Raw genomic sequence first — 16,873 nt, 5'->3', positions numbered from 1 at the left:
CCTTCAACAGTCGACCCTTGACTTCTTATGGCAATGGTTATACAGAGCAAAATTATCTGGCCAGGCTAAGGATAAATAAAGCTCTCTGAGACCATGAAGCATGGGACATACAATTAACTGAATATCCAATATAGTCTCTTCATTCCTTTCAGTGTCACATGGGGTGATGATCGTGACTTAATCCCATGACTTGTTTTAGTAACTGAGAAGGAAGACGTTGGCCAATGATGACCTTCACCTTTCCAGTCTTTGCTTGGTTCATATTTCAATGTCATTCTCCACCTAGGCTCACTGGTCTGTTATCTCCCTGAGAACAGGACCCTTCTTCAGAGACTTCTTGGTATCATCTTCACCTGGTTCCTGCCTACTTCCTTGGACACAGGAGCTACTCTATAAACACACATGGAATAAGGGAATATTATCAGTTAATTCACATCCCAACTTCTGTCATTTACACCAGTTAGTGGCATTTGAGATGATAATGAATTTAGATTTTCTGAAATTCTGTTTGCAGATATCTGAAATTATCTTACACTGTTGGATGATAATTTCCAGATGCATCCGGTTTTGGAAAATTTGATATTTAAAAACTTAGCCTCATAAAACAGACAAGTTAAAAAGTTAGAGTCTGTGTCATAAAAGTTGGTTTTCTCTACAATAGTATTCACCACATGGCTTATTTTATTATGTTTCTTCTTTAGTGCGTAGGAGTTTGTTTAATAATTGATCCTCATTTGGCAGAGGGTGAGTCCATAGAATATGAATGCTCATTATTACTCAATCATCCATTAGCAAAGAAGAAAAAGATCCTCTGAAATCATGATGCAAGGAGTTGGAAAATTATTGCTGTGTTTATTATCAACTTGTCAGCAACACATAAACCTGAGGAGAAACACACCTGCATGCCAAAGGGAAGGTTATCAGAGGGTCATGGTTCCCCAAGTGTGGTGCCCTGACCAGCAGAATCCACTTTGCCTGGAAACTTAATAGAAATGGAAATGCTCGAACCCACCCATGATGGGCCAAGCAATCAGTGATTTAACACGCCCTTCAGGTGATTCTAATACTGCTAAACTCTTGTAGGAAGATCAGATTTTGTAGAATGACTATAATTGGAAATTCAGCAGATACCCTTAGGCTACAGTGGGGAAGAACAAACCATCTTCAGGTCTCAATTTTTGTTCTAATTATCTTTTGTGTCTCTGAGTGGCAATATAGTATTATTCAAGTTCATCATGGTTAAACTGATACGTGGTCAAATATTTTGAGGTAATATGTAGGTTCCTCTGAGGGACCTAAACTTTAAATGGAATTTTTAAAGAGTCATTTTTCTGTTTGTTTCCAGAAATTTTTCTAGATAAGTATAGCCTTGGCACAGTACATACTTTCCAAGATAAACTAGTTAGCTCTGACTTTTCCCTCTTAATGCAGCAGATGTCTGCTAGTTGTTCACGTTCTGAAATTCATATTTTTTTTTTTTGCAGAGGGCCACGAAGAACAAGCCATACATCATTATATAGCCCTGAGAGTTGTGCCACCAGCTGCAGACTGTGCCCTGAAATCGCTGGACACACTTTAGTCCCAAGAAGAAAGAGAAAGTGAGAGAGTGAGCGAGAGACAGATATGTGATGTTCATTATTTTCATGATAATTAGTAGGATCCGGGCACACATGTCTCTTTAATATATGCCAATACGCAGACTGGGAAAGCTGATAATCAGGGACTAGGAAAGGAAGCAGCCTTTTAGTAGTTTCTCATTCTAGCCCTTGGCAAAAAAAGGTGCTGTTTTAATTAGATAAAAATAAGAAGTATTATTCACTCTGGGAAGGTAGAAAGTCAACATGGAATGAAGGGAGAATAGTGGGCAATATTTATACACACATAATGTTCCTATGCCTACAACTGCATCAACATTCAGATCTCAGCTTAGATGTCACTTCGAAACACAAGTCTTCTCTGCACTCCAAGAGTAGTCTGTCTAAGCTGTATTTTTCTGGAATTTCTTAAACTTTTTCCATGCACACATCATACTTGTTTGTTCCTTCCACAGTGCCTCGCATGTAGGAGCTACTGAAGGAAAGACAGTTGAATGAATGAGTGAGTGAATGGAATAAGGAGGGGGCATGAGAGTATTAAAGTTTTTAAGAACATGCCCTTTACCAGACCTGAGTTCAAATCCAGGATCTGCGACCTGCTAGCTGTGTGAACCTGGGCAAACTACTTAACTACTCTGGGTCCTGCTTTTCTTATCTAGAAAGTAATGGAATGAATAAAGCAACCTGTATTATAGGGTTGTGATGAATAAATGACACATGCTGTGAAAGTGCCCACTGCAATGCTTGGCACACAGTAAGGTGGTCCATCATTTGCAGATTCTAGCTTAGTCATGGATTCACAGCTGTTGGTGTGGAGCCACACCCTCACACTAATATTTCAGGGAAGGCAGAGTCCCTGAGGCTGGAGAAAGATCTTTGGTGAATCTTTCAAAATGGAGCAGTGACATCCTTCCTGAATGTCCTTCAGAGCAAATCGTCAGCTTATCATTCTGTTCTATCTGAAGTAGCACCCAGAGTTGGAAACAGACGATGTGAGTATGTGCAAGTGAATATTCTTAGGCAGCTTTAACATGACAGCACCATGGCCCACCCTTATTAACAACCTAGATAATTTGCCAGGAGACTGGGAAATTCTCAATTATGAAAGGATATTACTACTATGATAACCCTAAGCCACTACTGCCCAGAGTGTGTTTAAAGACACAGTAATCCCACAAAATGATATGGCAAAAAAGAGCAGTCATGTTTCAGAAATTTGAAAAATGAAGATTTCTGCATCTCTTCGTGGAGAATTTCAAAGCATGTTAGAAGGCAAAAGACTTTGATAAGTTCCATAATGAAGAAATTCATTTAGTTTTGCAGAATCTGGTGTTTACAAGCTTATTTGACCATGGAGCCCTTTTATCAGCAACATCCACCAAAAGATTGTAGAATTAATGTTCTGAACTGTTTTTGGGAAATGGTAATTTGGATATTGTTTCCTGAAATGCTCTACCTCTCTCAGTGTTGTAGCTCCTATATGGAGAAGAAAGAGATGGGGAGTCAATCTGATGGCTTAGAATTGATACTGAAAAGTATTGACAAGATGAGTAGCAACTAACTATCCCCTTCCACCTTCCCTCTATTCCTTTCCCTTCCTCTTCACTCAAATCAGTTTCCTAGGATTGTCACCTTTTTACTTATGTCACAAGTGTATTCCATTAGGCCAGTGGTTCTCAACTGGGGGCAATTTTGCCCACCCATAGAGTATATTTTGCAATGTCTGAAGGCATTTTTCGTTGTCACATCTTGGAGGTTGCTACTGGTATCTAACAGAGACGGGCCTGGGCTGCTGCTAAACATCCTACAATCCACTGGACAGACCCCCACAGCCAAGAATGATCTGTTCCAAAATATCAATAGTGGTGAGGCTGAGAAACCCTGCATCAGACCTATAGTTATGGCATGCATTCTTCATTACAGTAAATATTTATTGAGCAATCATTGTACCCCAGGCCCAGAGATTAAATGTCTGAAGATGGAGGAAACAATAAGAGGGGAAAAACTCATGAAATTTATAGTTTAGTGAAGAAAATAGATATTCATTAAATAATCACATAGATAAGTATACAATTATAATATTGATAAATGTTGTAGGACCATATGGCTTGATTTTCTAATCCAAAGTTAGGAACATAGTTTGAGAGGTCTGCATGGAATTATGAGATGAATTAAATAAAAGCATTTCTATTTAAAGTTATGGGAAGTCATCTCAAGCATAGGTGCTTTTAAAGAATGTTTTGATCTCTCGGCAGAAACTCGACAAGCCAGGAGAGAGTGGGGGCCAATATTCAACATTCTTAAAGAAAATAATTTTCAACCCAGAATTTCATATCCACCCAAACTAAGCTTCATAAGCAAAGGAGAAATAAAATACTTTACAGACAAGCAAATGCTGAGAGATTTTGTCACCACCAGGCCTGCCCTACAAGAGCTCCTGAAGGAAGCACTAAACATGGAAAGGAATAACCAGTACCAGCGACTGCAAAAACATGCCAAATTGTAAATACCATCCAGGCTAGGAAGAAACTGCATCAACTAATGAGCAAAATAACCAGCTAACATCATAATGACAGGATCAAATTTACACATAACAATATTAACCTTAAAAGGTAAGTGGGCTAAATGCTCCAATTAAAAGACACAGACTGGCAAGTTGGATAAAGAGTCAAGACCCATCAGTGTGCTGTATTCAGGAAACCCATCTCACATGCAGAGACACACATAGGCTCAAAATAAATGGATGGAGGAAGATCTACCAAGCAAATGGAAAACAAAAAAAGGCAGGGGTTGCAATCCTAGTCTCTGATAAAACAGACTTTAAACCAACAAAGATCAAAAGAGACAAAGAAGGCCATTACATAATGGTAAAGGGATCAATTCAACAAGACGAGCTAACTATCCTAAATATATATGCACCCAATACAGGAGCACCCAGAGTCATAAAGCAAGTCCTTAGAGACCTACAAAGAGACTTAGACTCCCACACAATAATAATGGGAGACTTTAACACCCCACTGTCAACATTAGACAGATCAACGAGACAGAAAGTTAACAAGGATATTCAGGAATTGAACTCAGCTCTGCACCAAGCGGACCTAATAGACATCTACAGAATTCTCCACCCCAAATCAACAGAATAAACATTCTTCTCAGCTCCACATCACACTTATTCCAAAATTGACCACATAGTTGGAAGTAAAGCACTCCTCAGCAAATGTAAAAGAACAGAAATTATAACAAACTGTCTCTCAGACCACAGTGCAATCAAACTAGAACTCAGGATTAAGAAACTCACCCAAAACCACTCAACTACAAGGAAACTGAACAGCCTGCTCCTGAATGACTACTGAGTACACAGCGAAATGAAGGTGGAAATAAAGATGTTCTTTGAAACCGATGAGAACAAATACATAACATACCAGAATCTCTGGGACACATTTAAAGCAATGTGTAGAGGGAAATTTATAGCACTAAATGCCCACAAGAGAAAGCAGGAAAGATCTAAAATTGACACCCTAACATCACAATTAAAAGAACTAGAGAAGCAAGAGCAAACACATTCAAAAGCTAGCAGAAGGCAAGAAATAACTAAGATCAGAGCAGAACTGAATGAGATAGAGGCACAAAAATCCTTCAAAAAAATCAGTGAATCCAGGAGCTGTTTTTTTTAAAAGATCAACAAAATTGATAGACCACTAGCAAGACTAATAAAGAAGAAAAGAGAGAAGAATCAAATAAGCACAGTAAAAAATGATAAAGGGGATATCGCCACCGATCCCACAGAAATACAAACTACCGTCAGAGAATACTATAAACACCTCTATGCAAATAAACTAGAAATCTAGAAGAAATGGACAAATTCCTCGACACATACACCCTCCCAAGACTAAACCAGGATAAAGAATGTTTTGAAAAACTAATCTTGTATATATGTCCTACCTGGTTTGATATTGTTGAATTCCTTTTCAATCATCTCTTCAGAGGTAGACAGCATAAGATTTCTTACATATAGGATTTTCACTGAAGACATTGTATCTTCATCAACTTCTACTTCTGGCTCTGCCCAGTCTACTGCAATACCATGTCCCCATAACTGAATTCTTCCTGTTGAAAATGATCACCATTATGATTAATTATGTAGGAATCAGGACAACATCATCTCAATTTATACCAATGGTCTTTTAAATTGACCTGACCGTCGAGGTCTTGAATGAGCAAGAAGACCCTTAAAACTGGTGAGTGTTGATCTTAAGAGACATTCCAAGTGGAGTAGCTGATTAGAAGGGAGTTCTGTGTGACCGGTGGCTTGTTATAACTATCGATTATAAAGGGAACCAGGACATGGTTTGAGGTTGAACAGAAATGAGGCAGCAGAGCCCACATTTGGCTCTTAGAACAACACTCATTGGGTGAAGGTAGCCACTTAAGGTAAGATAGCACAAGGGAGATAGGAAAAGTATGGATTTAGGGCCCAGATATAGAATCTGACTCCACAGAACATTAAGAAGGTTACTAGGAAGAGCATTTACTGCTGCTGGAATCTGTGTTGTTAATTAGGCTAGGTACCACAATTGAGATGTTCAAAAAATGGTGTTTGGGCAAAGGTGGGTGGGGCTCAGGCATCCTTAATTTGTTCTCTGTCCCTCACACTTGGTCAAGGCTTAGACCAGCTGTGTTCCCTCTTAATCCTCTTTCACAACATGAATAAATTGGGAATCTGGAGACATTTTCAAAAAGTCCTAATTAAGAAGACAGATGACAGGCAATGGAAGAGTCTATAATGAGAATTTTAATTCTTCTGTAAAGGGTAGTTGTTCTCCATGGCTACATATATTTTTGTATTACTATGAACACATTTTATTGAGTGTCTTGTACTGTACCATCTGTTTCCCATGTGCCATCTCAGTTACTTCTCACAGTAACCCTGTGGGGAGGTGAATTACTCCCAATTTTACAGAATGGGAAATGAGCTTTAGAGAGGATAACTTTCCCAGGCCTGTTCTACTTAACCACCTCCCCCTTTTTTGTTGTTGTTTTGTTTTGTTTTGTTTTGTTTTTTGGTGACTCTGCTCCTATACCCCTACGCAGTGCAGATCTTGTTGAAGTGATGAGAGGAGAGTGAGAGTCAACCCAAGTTCTAAATTTGATTGGAAATCTAGTTTGTTTTTTATTCGTTATTTGGGAATAAACTTTATCCCGTAGGCAATACAAAGCTTGAGAGAACAAAATCAGGAACTCTCAGTATTGGTAAGGGTTTATTTGTTTAATTACTACACATAGGAAGCAATTATTTTCAATAAGAATGCATCTTTATATTCCTTGAAAAGCAGTCAGTAAAAGCATCCGTGGCCCTGGCATTCTAAAACCCAAATGAAGAATAGGCATGTCTTAAGAGATAACTGACCCTGGAGAAGCTGGCTCTTGTTACCCCAGCTGTGACCATCTTGTTCTGTGTTGCATTTCAGGGGATAGTTTTCTTCATTACTCTCTTCCTTTCCCCTTGTATGCTTTACATAGACTTTTTTTGTTTGTATTATTCCAAGATCCCCAAGATCCCCAAGATCCCCAAGGCTCCCACATAACTCTGGTTTTGGTAGCTCAGTGGTTCTCAGCCTTGGCTCCATATTGGGTGAGGTTTAAAAAATAATGAAACCTGGGTTCCACCCAATGATGTACTAGAGCCAGTTCTTATCTACTTGCAAAAATAGATGATTAAATTTTTGCATTTTTCCTTCCCATCTTTTTAAAGGTATAATTGATTAATCAAAATTGCATCTATTTGTGGTATACAACATGAAGTTTTGATACATGTATACATGTAAAATGATTAAATGAAGCTAATTAACATATGCATCACCTCAATACTTTTTTTTTGGTGGTGATAACATTTAAGATCTACTCTCTTACCAATTTTCGAGTATACAAATACATTAACTATAGTCATATTATACAATAGATTTCCAGAAATTATTCATTTTAATGGAAACTTTGTATCGTTTGACCAATATCTCTCCATACCTCTGCCCCCAGCCCTGGTAACCACCATTCTACACTCTGCTTATATGAATTCAACTTTTTAGATTCCACATATAAGTGAGATTATGCAATATTTGTCTTTCTGTGTCTGGCTTATTTCACTTAATATAATGTCCTCTAGTTTCATCCATGTTGTTGCAAATGACAGAATTTCCTTCTTTGTAAAGATTGACTAATATTCCATTCTAACTAATAAACAAGCTCAGTATAGCTGTAAAATACAAAACTAACGTACATAAATAAGTAGCCTTTCTATACACTAACAACAAGAAATCAAGAAAACTGAAACAGAAATCAAGAAAACAATCTCATTTATAATATCATCCCCCCCAAAATATTTAGAAATAAATTTAACCAACAAAATGAAAGATCTGTATACTTAAAACTATAAAATATTGATAAAAAATTAAAGAAGAAACAAATAAATGGAAAAATATCCTATGTTCATGGATTGGAGGCATTATTATTGTTATAAGGTCCACGCTACTCAGAGCAATCTACAGATTCAATGCAGTCTCTATCGAAATTCCAGTGATGTTTTTCACAGAAATAGAAAATACAATTCTAAAATTTGTATGGGGCCACAAAAGACCCTAGCCAAAGAAATCTGAACCAAAAGAACAAAGCTGGGGTCATCACACTACTTGATCTCAAAATATACTGCAAAGCTATAGTAATCAAAATAGTATGATACTGGCATAAAAACAGACATTTAGGCCAATGAAACAAAGTAGAGTCCAGAAGTAAATCCACACATTTATGGCCAATTGATCTTTGACAAACGTGCCAAGAACACACAATGGAGAAGGAACAGCCTCTTCAACAAATGGTGTAAGGAAAATTGGATATCCATATGCAAAAGAATGAGATGGGACCCTTATCTTACAATCTACACATAAGCCAAGTTAAATGGAATAAAGACTTAAATGTAAGACCAGAAACAGTAAAACTACTAGAAAGAAACATAAGGGAAAGTTTCTTGACATTGGTCTGGGCAGTTATTTTTTGGCTATAACCCCCAAAGCACAGACAACAAAAGCAAAAATAGATGAATGGGATTGCATCAAACTAAACTTTCCGCACAGCAAAGGAAACAATCAATGGAGTGAAGAGATAACCTAAGGAATGGGAAAAAAATATTTACAAAGCATACATTTGATAAGGAGTTAATATCCCAAATATATAGAGAACTCAAACAATCAATAGTAGGAAAACAAATAACCCAATTAAAAATGGGCAAAAGGCCGGGCGTGGTGGCTCACGCCTGTAATCCCAGCACTTTGGGAGGCCGAGGCTGGCGGATCATCTGAGGTCAGTAGTTCGAGACCAGCCTGACCAACATGGAGAAACCCCACCTCTACTAAAAATACGAAGTTAGCCAGGCGTGGTGGCACATGCCTGTAATCCCAGCTACTCAGGAGGCTGAGGCAGGAGAATCACTTGAACCCGGGAGGCAGAGGTTGCAGTGAGCCAAGATCATGCCATTGCACTCTAGCCTGGGCAATAAGAGTGAAACTCCGTCTCAAAAATAAAAAACAAAAACAGGGCAATGGATTTGAATAGACATATCTCAAAAGAAGAAATATAAATCGCCAACAGGTATATGAAAAAATGCTTAACATCTCTAATCATCAGGCGAATATAAATCAAAACTAAAATGAGTTATCACCTCACACCTGGTAGAATGGCCATTATCAAAAAGATCAAAGATGATGTTGGCAAGGATTTGGAGAAACGAGAATACTTGCATACTGTTGATGGGAATGTAAGTTGGTAGAGCCATTATGGAAAACAGTATGCAGGTTCCTCAAAAAAATAAAAATAGAGCTACCATATGATCCCGCAATCACCATACTGGGTATGTATTCACCCCCAATGAAATCATTATGTTAAAGAGATTCCTGCATTCCCATGTTTATTGAAGCATTATTCACAATTACCATGGTATGGAATCAACCTAAATGTTCATTGACAGATAAATAGATAAAGAAAGTATCAGAATTTTGTGAGCCAGTTAAAGTCACATTGGTAGCCTGAAATCAGCCACAGTGGGAGTGTTAATACCATGGAAACTGGCAAATGCTACAAACCAGGGCTTTTGTTTTTTCCTCTGGGAGCTGGCTGTTAAAGATTTACCAGCTCGTTACTGACCTCTGGACTACCTACCCTTCCCAATTCTGATATAAGTGGGCTGGATCTCAGGAGTTTTAAAAGTAGCTTAGTTAATTCTAAAATGCAGCCACAGTTGAGTACTACTGCTCTAGCTTTAGTCTTCTCAGCCTAGGACCACGAAGAGCTGCATAAGGCTAAGGGAACAGAAATGAGAGTAAATATGGGAAGCAGTGATTTCCACCAACATCCTTGTGAAGGCCTCTGGTGAAAGTGAGTGTTACAGAGTGATTTGAGAGCATGAGCTTGAAGTAAGACAAGTTCAAATGTCAGAACAATCATCCTGGCTAGAAAACATATCCTTTCTAAGATCAATTTCCTTATCTACAACCTACTATTGTTGTGAGGTCAGGAAAAGATGATGCAGAGAAGACTTAATAACTTTTAAATTATGATTTAACAATACACTCTCCTCTTAATAATTTTTCCTGTTTTTGTGTCTGTATAGTTTTCTCAGAATATGCACTCTTTGAGTGCAATGGTTAGGTACTATGTTTTTTTTTTATTTTTAGAATCTCTCATGTCATTCAGAAGGGAGCAATATGTGTTCTAGATGCTTAATAAATATTTACTGACTGAGCAGTTCCCAGGTATTCCTATTTACATGCCATGAAGATGATTACCCAGTATCATTAGCTGATAGATTTAGCTGTGAATCACAAAATTTGACTGAAGAATAGAATCATCTGGAAAACTTAAAACACCAGTTCCCTAACTTTATATTCCAGTGATGCAGATTCAATTGATTAGAGGCTGACATGGGTACTCACATTGTTTGAAAACATCAGGTAATTCCAATGTGCAGCCTAGGATGGAAAATCATTGATTCAAATCATGGGTTTTCAAATGTGCGGTCCTGGGAGTAGTAGCATCCTGGGAGCTTGTTGTAAATGCGAATTACCTGGCCTGACACCAGACCTACTGAATCAAGAACTCTGGCGGTGGGATCTAGCAATCTGTGCTATAACAAGCCCTCCAGGTGATGCTGATGCAGCCTGACATTGAGAATCACTGCCAGGACTTTTCTTCAGAGCATTCTTAGAACACCTTTCTAGTTTCTGAGTGGGATGCAGCAACTTTGTTCTGTAAAGAGCTCAGTAAAGGTAAGATTTCTCAAGGGGGAACTGCCACTGTTTAGAGAGGAGGTAAGTGGCTGAGGAGCAGTTACATCCCTTTAGACAACTATTGTCTCTCTGTCTCCAAGTCTGGGTCAGTTAAGAAAGAAAAGTTTCTTGTTGTCTTCACTTATCATTTTTCTCAACAGTCTCCTTGTTCTTTTAAACTAGGTTCTCAAAGGGTTGGCAATTAAAGAATTCCTTTGTTGTGGGTGAGTCTGCAATGGGGTAACAGGTAGAGTGATCCAAATGGGTGATAGGTTTTGTTCTGAGATCTCATTAGAGGTGAAGAAGTTTGCTCTGGCTGGCTTACTCACCACTGTGCCTCATCTTGTTAGTTTGCTGATGAGTTAGTTGCTGACTAAAATCCAGCTGAGTGAAATCCACCTGAGACTGGATCAAAGGGCCATAGGTAAGGGGGTTGCATTGGATCATGGTGAATATGAGTTGTGGACGGGGAGGGGAGGCAGCCTCCCTATGGCGTATCCTGGACAGAGAATCCACAAGGAAAAGTCACGACTGTGGGTGGAAGCTTAATGAAGTGCTTGAAAATTTCTGAAGCTTATCTGATAGGACCTGGCTAGCTAGTCTGCTTGACTTAGAAAAAGGAGTTCCTTCGGTGGGCCAATGTGCCATTCTCCCTGAAGAGATAGGGAAGCTTTCAGGAGGTGGAGCTTCTCTGGGATTACTGGATTGTCTTGACCCTGGAAACTGTCTTTCACTTGTTTTGGACCTTCTTTCACTGTCCTACTCCCCCACACCCCAAATTATTTCACATATCTGTTTTTACAGATAATGAATGGCTTCCTGCATTGAGGGAGGAAAGTGACTAATTCGGGCTGGAATACTGGAGGTAGGTTTCTCAAGAAGGTGCTGGCTGAGCTGGGGTGAATGTCACAAGTGATGGAGGGGCAGGTATTCCTAGTAGAGGATATAGCATTAGGAATAAACGAGACAGACATAAGCATGGAAGTGTCTAGGTCGTTGAGGTGTCTGTCCTGATAGAAGGAAGAGTTTTTATTGGGAAATAGAAGGTAGAAAATATGGTCATAAAAGACCAGGAAATGAATAAAAGCTATTGAATAATGAAATCACATATTTAGTTCTTACACACAGCAAGGAGTTATGAATATTTTTGAACTGGCCAGTTAGTGACAGACATCATTCAGCCTATAGATAGAGATTGAATTCCTACTATTTGCAAGAAGGTGTTGAAAGGATAATAGGATATTTTGGAAAAATTAATCTGGTGGTAATGTTCAGGATGGAGAAGTCGGAGAGTGGGGTACATGGAAGAGAAAGCAGAGCTGGGAGAATAATTAGATCTTGAAAAAAATTACGTAAGGCTTAGAATATGTGTGTTTAGACTTCAGTGGTGGCCTAAGAACAGGATGGATACAAAAGACTTTTCAATGGTACAGTTGTCGATGTTGAAGAAGAAAGAAGAATTGAAGCAGATAGCAAAATGTTACGTCCAGGTCACCAAAAGGTATGCCCCCATGAGGAGTCTTAGTGAGTCTATCTATGGACCTGTGATTTAGATGACTTGACCAAATGCTGGCCAGTGAAGAGGGAAGAAGTTGTGAATGAAAGATTCAACATTAAAAATATCTACTTCTCTGAAAGATTCAGCAACCTTTGGGACTGTCTCATTTTTTTTCCCTTTAAGTTGCCTTCATGAAGATATTATTGAAAGATCTTCCCCAAGCCAGAAACTGTCTCCTAGTTTTGAAGATATCTAGGGGGCTGATCTAGTATTGATTTGTTTTGAAGAGTGTTTACAAAGGCAACATAAATGTAGACATCTTTGTTGTGGTTGTTTTGTTTTGAATTCTGGTGGCTCTCCCATAATTTTCATGAGAAAAGTTCATTCCAGTGTGTCCAGTCTGTCATTTTTGAAATCCTCTTATTTTAATATTCATTTAAAAATCTGTGTAAGTTGTAGCAAATGTTTTAGAATGAGCCAAGAACTGTAAAAAATTTTCCTAAGTTGATCTGACCGAGGCAGTGTTGGGGTGGATAGAGAATTTGATAGTTATTCACCAAATGGGATCTATCCTGTGGTTGTAATAACTAACAAATAAAGGTGGCTTTCTAAGGAGAGCTTTTATCTCTCTTCTCTCAAATTAGACAGAAATTATTAGACAACAGGGAGTCATAATGAAAGTATGTCACCTAGTCGTCATTGGAATAATGTATCACTTGAGGTTTTTATTTCTACACTGTAATGGAGAATATACCCTAATTCTAATAAGCCCGGTAACAAAATCTACACACAAAAGTAACTGTGATTGATATACTTAATTTTAAGAAGACTCTTTATTCATCAAAGGATTGCTGTACTTAAAGTTCTGGGTTTCTTTAGTGCATGTAAATAGCCTCAATGCACAGAATGAATATTTTTCAAAACTGAGTCTGAAAACTTCAGGGAATGGAATCAACTGTGAGACAGTGAAGAAGGATAAAAAATTTAAAATACAGCATAATGAAAGATAGCCAAAAAAATTAAAAATGCTTATTTTCTTTGCGGAGGCAGGCAGGATAGGCAGAGAAGTCTCATCTTTGAGGAGGGGATTGCTAACCTGGTAGCAGTTTCCTCCTCGCCATGGCAGCTGCTCGATGACTCTCATACTCCACGAAGGCAAAGCCTCGGTTTTTGGTTTTATCTGCAGCGCTTGGGTAGACGATGACATCGACAACACCTTCAGTAACCTTTTTCATCTCCGATAAGATTTCTTCTCTCTTTTTGGTTTTTGGGATGCCCCCAACAAATAATCGGCAGTTGTCCACACTGGCACAAACCCCTAAGAGGCGCCCATTTCTGCAAAAAGAGCAGGGATTTTGATTGATGAGAATCCTTGTAGGATTCAGGTTGAAAATGTATGGCTCTGGGCCAAATGTTGCCTGAAGATGTGGGATGTTTGGGTTCATAGTGTTGAAACCATTTTTGGAGAGTTGTGGCTTCTTTTGCAAGATTATTAGATGTGTCAACATGTGCTCTACATTTTCAAACAAAAAAGTTATCTGAAGCTGAGTAGCATCTGCTTTCTTTTTTTATTTTATTTTACTTTAAGTTCTAGGGTACATGTGCACAACATGCAGGTTTGTTACATATGTATACATGTGCCATGTTGGTGTGCTGCCCCCATTAACTCGTCATTTACATTAGGTATATCTCCTAATGCTATCCCTCCCCGCTCCCCCCACCCCACAACAGGCCCTGGTGTGTGATGTTCCCCTTCCTGTGTCCAAGTGTTCTCATTGTTCAATTCCCACCTATGAGTGAGAACATGCAGTGTTTGGTTTTTTGTCCTTGCAATAGTTTGCTGAGAATGATGGTTTCCAGTTTCATCCATGTCCCTACAAAGGACATGAACTCATCCTTTTTCACGGCTGCATAGCATCTGCTTTCTTTAGGCTAGATGTGGATTCAAGAGTTGTCAATCCTCACCGCTCCCTGAAGCATCCCCAACACTGAGGTCCCTACACCTAACCCAGGTTACTGAAGCCACCTGCCTGGCCCTGCAGTCACTTGAGTTTGCAACACCTGACATTCCTTTTCTTTTGTAGCCAACGAGAAAAGCTGTTCTGATGTGATCTCTGTTAAAAACAGTCTCTTATACTTGAACACATTTTCACATATGACCTTATCTGGCCCACACAAAAAGACTGTGAGATCAGCAGAGTAGAAGTTATTTCCATTTACAGATGAACTTGAAACTCCAAGAAATAAAAAGACTTGCTTAAAATGTTATAGATTTTAAGGAATGAAACCTAGCTGTGGGATCTCAGTTCCTGTTTCTTCCACTGTACAGAGTTGCTTCTTAGCAAGTTGAGGTATGTACACCTTCACTGGCAGAGTACACATTGATTAAACTATTCTGGAGAACATTTGGCAAAATGTATCAAAAGTCTTAAGTGTGCACAACCTTTGACCAAATAAAGTATCTTCTGGGAATATGTCCCTGGAAAATAAAAATGAGCCCTAGAATTTACGTTTAAGGATATTTATTACTGCTCTTTAAAATCTCTCCCAAATTGGAAATGAGCAAAATACCTCACGGTAAAGAACTGGTTTAATGTCTCTCAACTGAGATGTTACTGGCTTTGGATTGGACATTTTCTCATTGCATACTGTAGTACGTTTATCATCTCTAGTTCTTGTGTACCACATGCCAATAGTGACCAATCTGATCATTCAAAAGTGCCTCCCCACCTTTCTAAATGCCCCCTTGGGTGGACAGTACTTCTCCTGATTGAGAATCACTGGTAAACAAAAGACAGGCATTCATACCATTCCATGCTCTGCAGTCGTTAAAAAGAGTAACATAGAAGAATATATATTGGTTTAAAAAAACAGTTCACAATGGGCTGCTAGGCTTTAAAAGGCTATAAAATAAGTATATGTGAAGGCCATTTTGATTAAAAATGTATAGAAAAATCTGGAAAGACAATAAAATATCAACATAGTGGTTATTTTGGGGCAATGGAGTTGCGGAGAAATGGTTTTAACTTTTATTACTTTATGCTTTTTGATGTTTTCCATGTGTTACATATTAGGCTGTATGACTTTTGTAATAACACTAAGTTATTAAAAATGGGTGAAGTATGCTTAGCAGAAACGACCCATTTGCCATGAATAAAAGCTCTCAGCCAGGTGAGTGGGCGATTGGTCTGATATCCATGGAGCGAATGGCTCTTGGTTGTGCGGCAGGTTTTCTGACCAGGGTTAGGCCACTGTCCTAGCTGTCTCCTACGCTTTGCTGAAGAACCAAGGACCGTGTGTCAGATCTGTGACAGGTCCATCTCAGTCTAGTAAGAACTGTGCCAGGAGTGTGGTTCTCAAGGTGAGGGAAGGGTTGAAAAAATAATCTTCCAAGTTTTTTTTTTAACTTTACTTAAAAAAGAAAACACCAAAACCTTATTTTCCACAGTATTAATGTATTTAGAAATTATATTATTTTTGATAGTTACGGGGCTGGTCATATATCAGTTACCAGCAGGGGGAGCCTAGAATTCCATATTTTATTTTTAAATGGTTGTGGTTTGTCAGGCACCTTTCCCGGAATTATTTGGAGACAAAGAGCCATCTCCTTTCAAAAGCTGAGGCCACAACTTTAATGTCTCTAGAAGCCAGACATTTAGATGACGATCAGTGAATATCTGATGAAGTAGAAGCTGATATAATGATAGGTGGGTGAGAAATGGTGGATAAAAGCAAATTGAAGGTTTCTTCTCTGCAGCAAAAGTTCTTTCCCTGGCAGGACTGACCCAAGGCAGAGTGGAAGTAGGTGAGGTTGTCTATGGGGTGTTTATTCTGGCTTGTCTTATTCCATTTATTCTACCCCCTAATTTTTAAGGTAACACTCTGCCTTTACCTTGCTTCTGGCATCCAACCTGTGCTTTGACTGGAATTTTGGCCAGTAACTTTCTCTTCCTAATTTCTGTCATATTTTTCCTTTTCTTTTCCCTTCTCCTCCTCCATCATCACCACCATAACCTTCTGCAAACATTCACAGAGCACCTAGTATGTGTCAGCACTGAGATGTATGTATATTATCTCATTTATTTTTTAAAACACCTCATGAGGTAGGTATATTTTTATCTCTATTTCACAGACAAAGACACTAAAATTCACAGAGGATACTGTTAATTATCAGTGGCCGTGGTGGATTGATTGTATTCATTATTCATATCCTATCTGTTGTCCAAAAGTATTTACAGGCCCTATTGGGTAACAATGTGTTAAGTAGATACAGCAAATCCACTTGATTCCCTACATAGCCAATTCCATATCTATCTCAACTCAAATACCGTTTTGGGAATAACCCTTACTGTTATGATGTCAAGGTTCCATGAAACACCAAGGAATGGGGGAAACTTCCAATTCTGGAAATCATAAAACTGTAATGTAGCGTTTTGTAGCCCTTTCAAAGCACTTTAGTATATATTCTT

At 38.6% G+C, this 16,873-nt stretch overlaps 1 protein-coding gene across 2 annotated transcripts in view; it reads right to left on the bottom strand.

Annotated features, from left to right (window-relative positions):
• A1CF (APOBEC1 complementation factor) overlaps positions 1–16,873 on the bottom strand; it is an 80,573-nt gene that overhangs the window by 17,417 nt on the left and 46,283 nt on the right. For both annotated transcript variants that reach the window (XM_019035524.4, XM_019035525.4), the window contains exons 5-6: positions 13,501–13,739; positions 5,538–5,702 (exon numbers count right to left, since the gene is read on the bottom strand). In XM_019035524.4, coding sequence (XP_018891069.3) covers positions 5,538–5,702; positions 13,501–13,739 — 404 coding nt within the window. The remainder of the gene's footprint in view (positions 1–5,537; positions 5,703–13,500; positions 13,740–16,873) is intronic.

The sequence above is a fragment of the Gorilla gorilla genome, chromosome 8 (genome assembly GCF_029281585.2).
Source record: "Gorilla gorilla gorilla isolate KB3781 chromosome 8, NHGRI_mGorGor1-v2.1_pri, whole genome shotgun sequence".
Taxonomy (NCBI): domain Eukaryota; kingdom Metazoa; phylum Chordata; class Mammalia; order Primates; family Hominidae; genus Gorilla; species Gorilla gorilla.
This window is presented reverse-complemented; position numbering and strand designations above follow the sequence as displayed.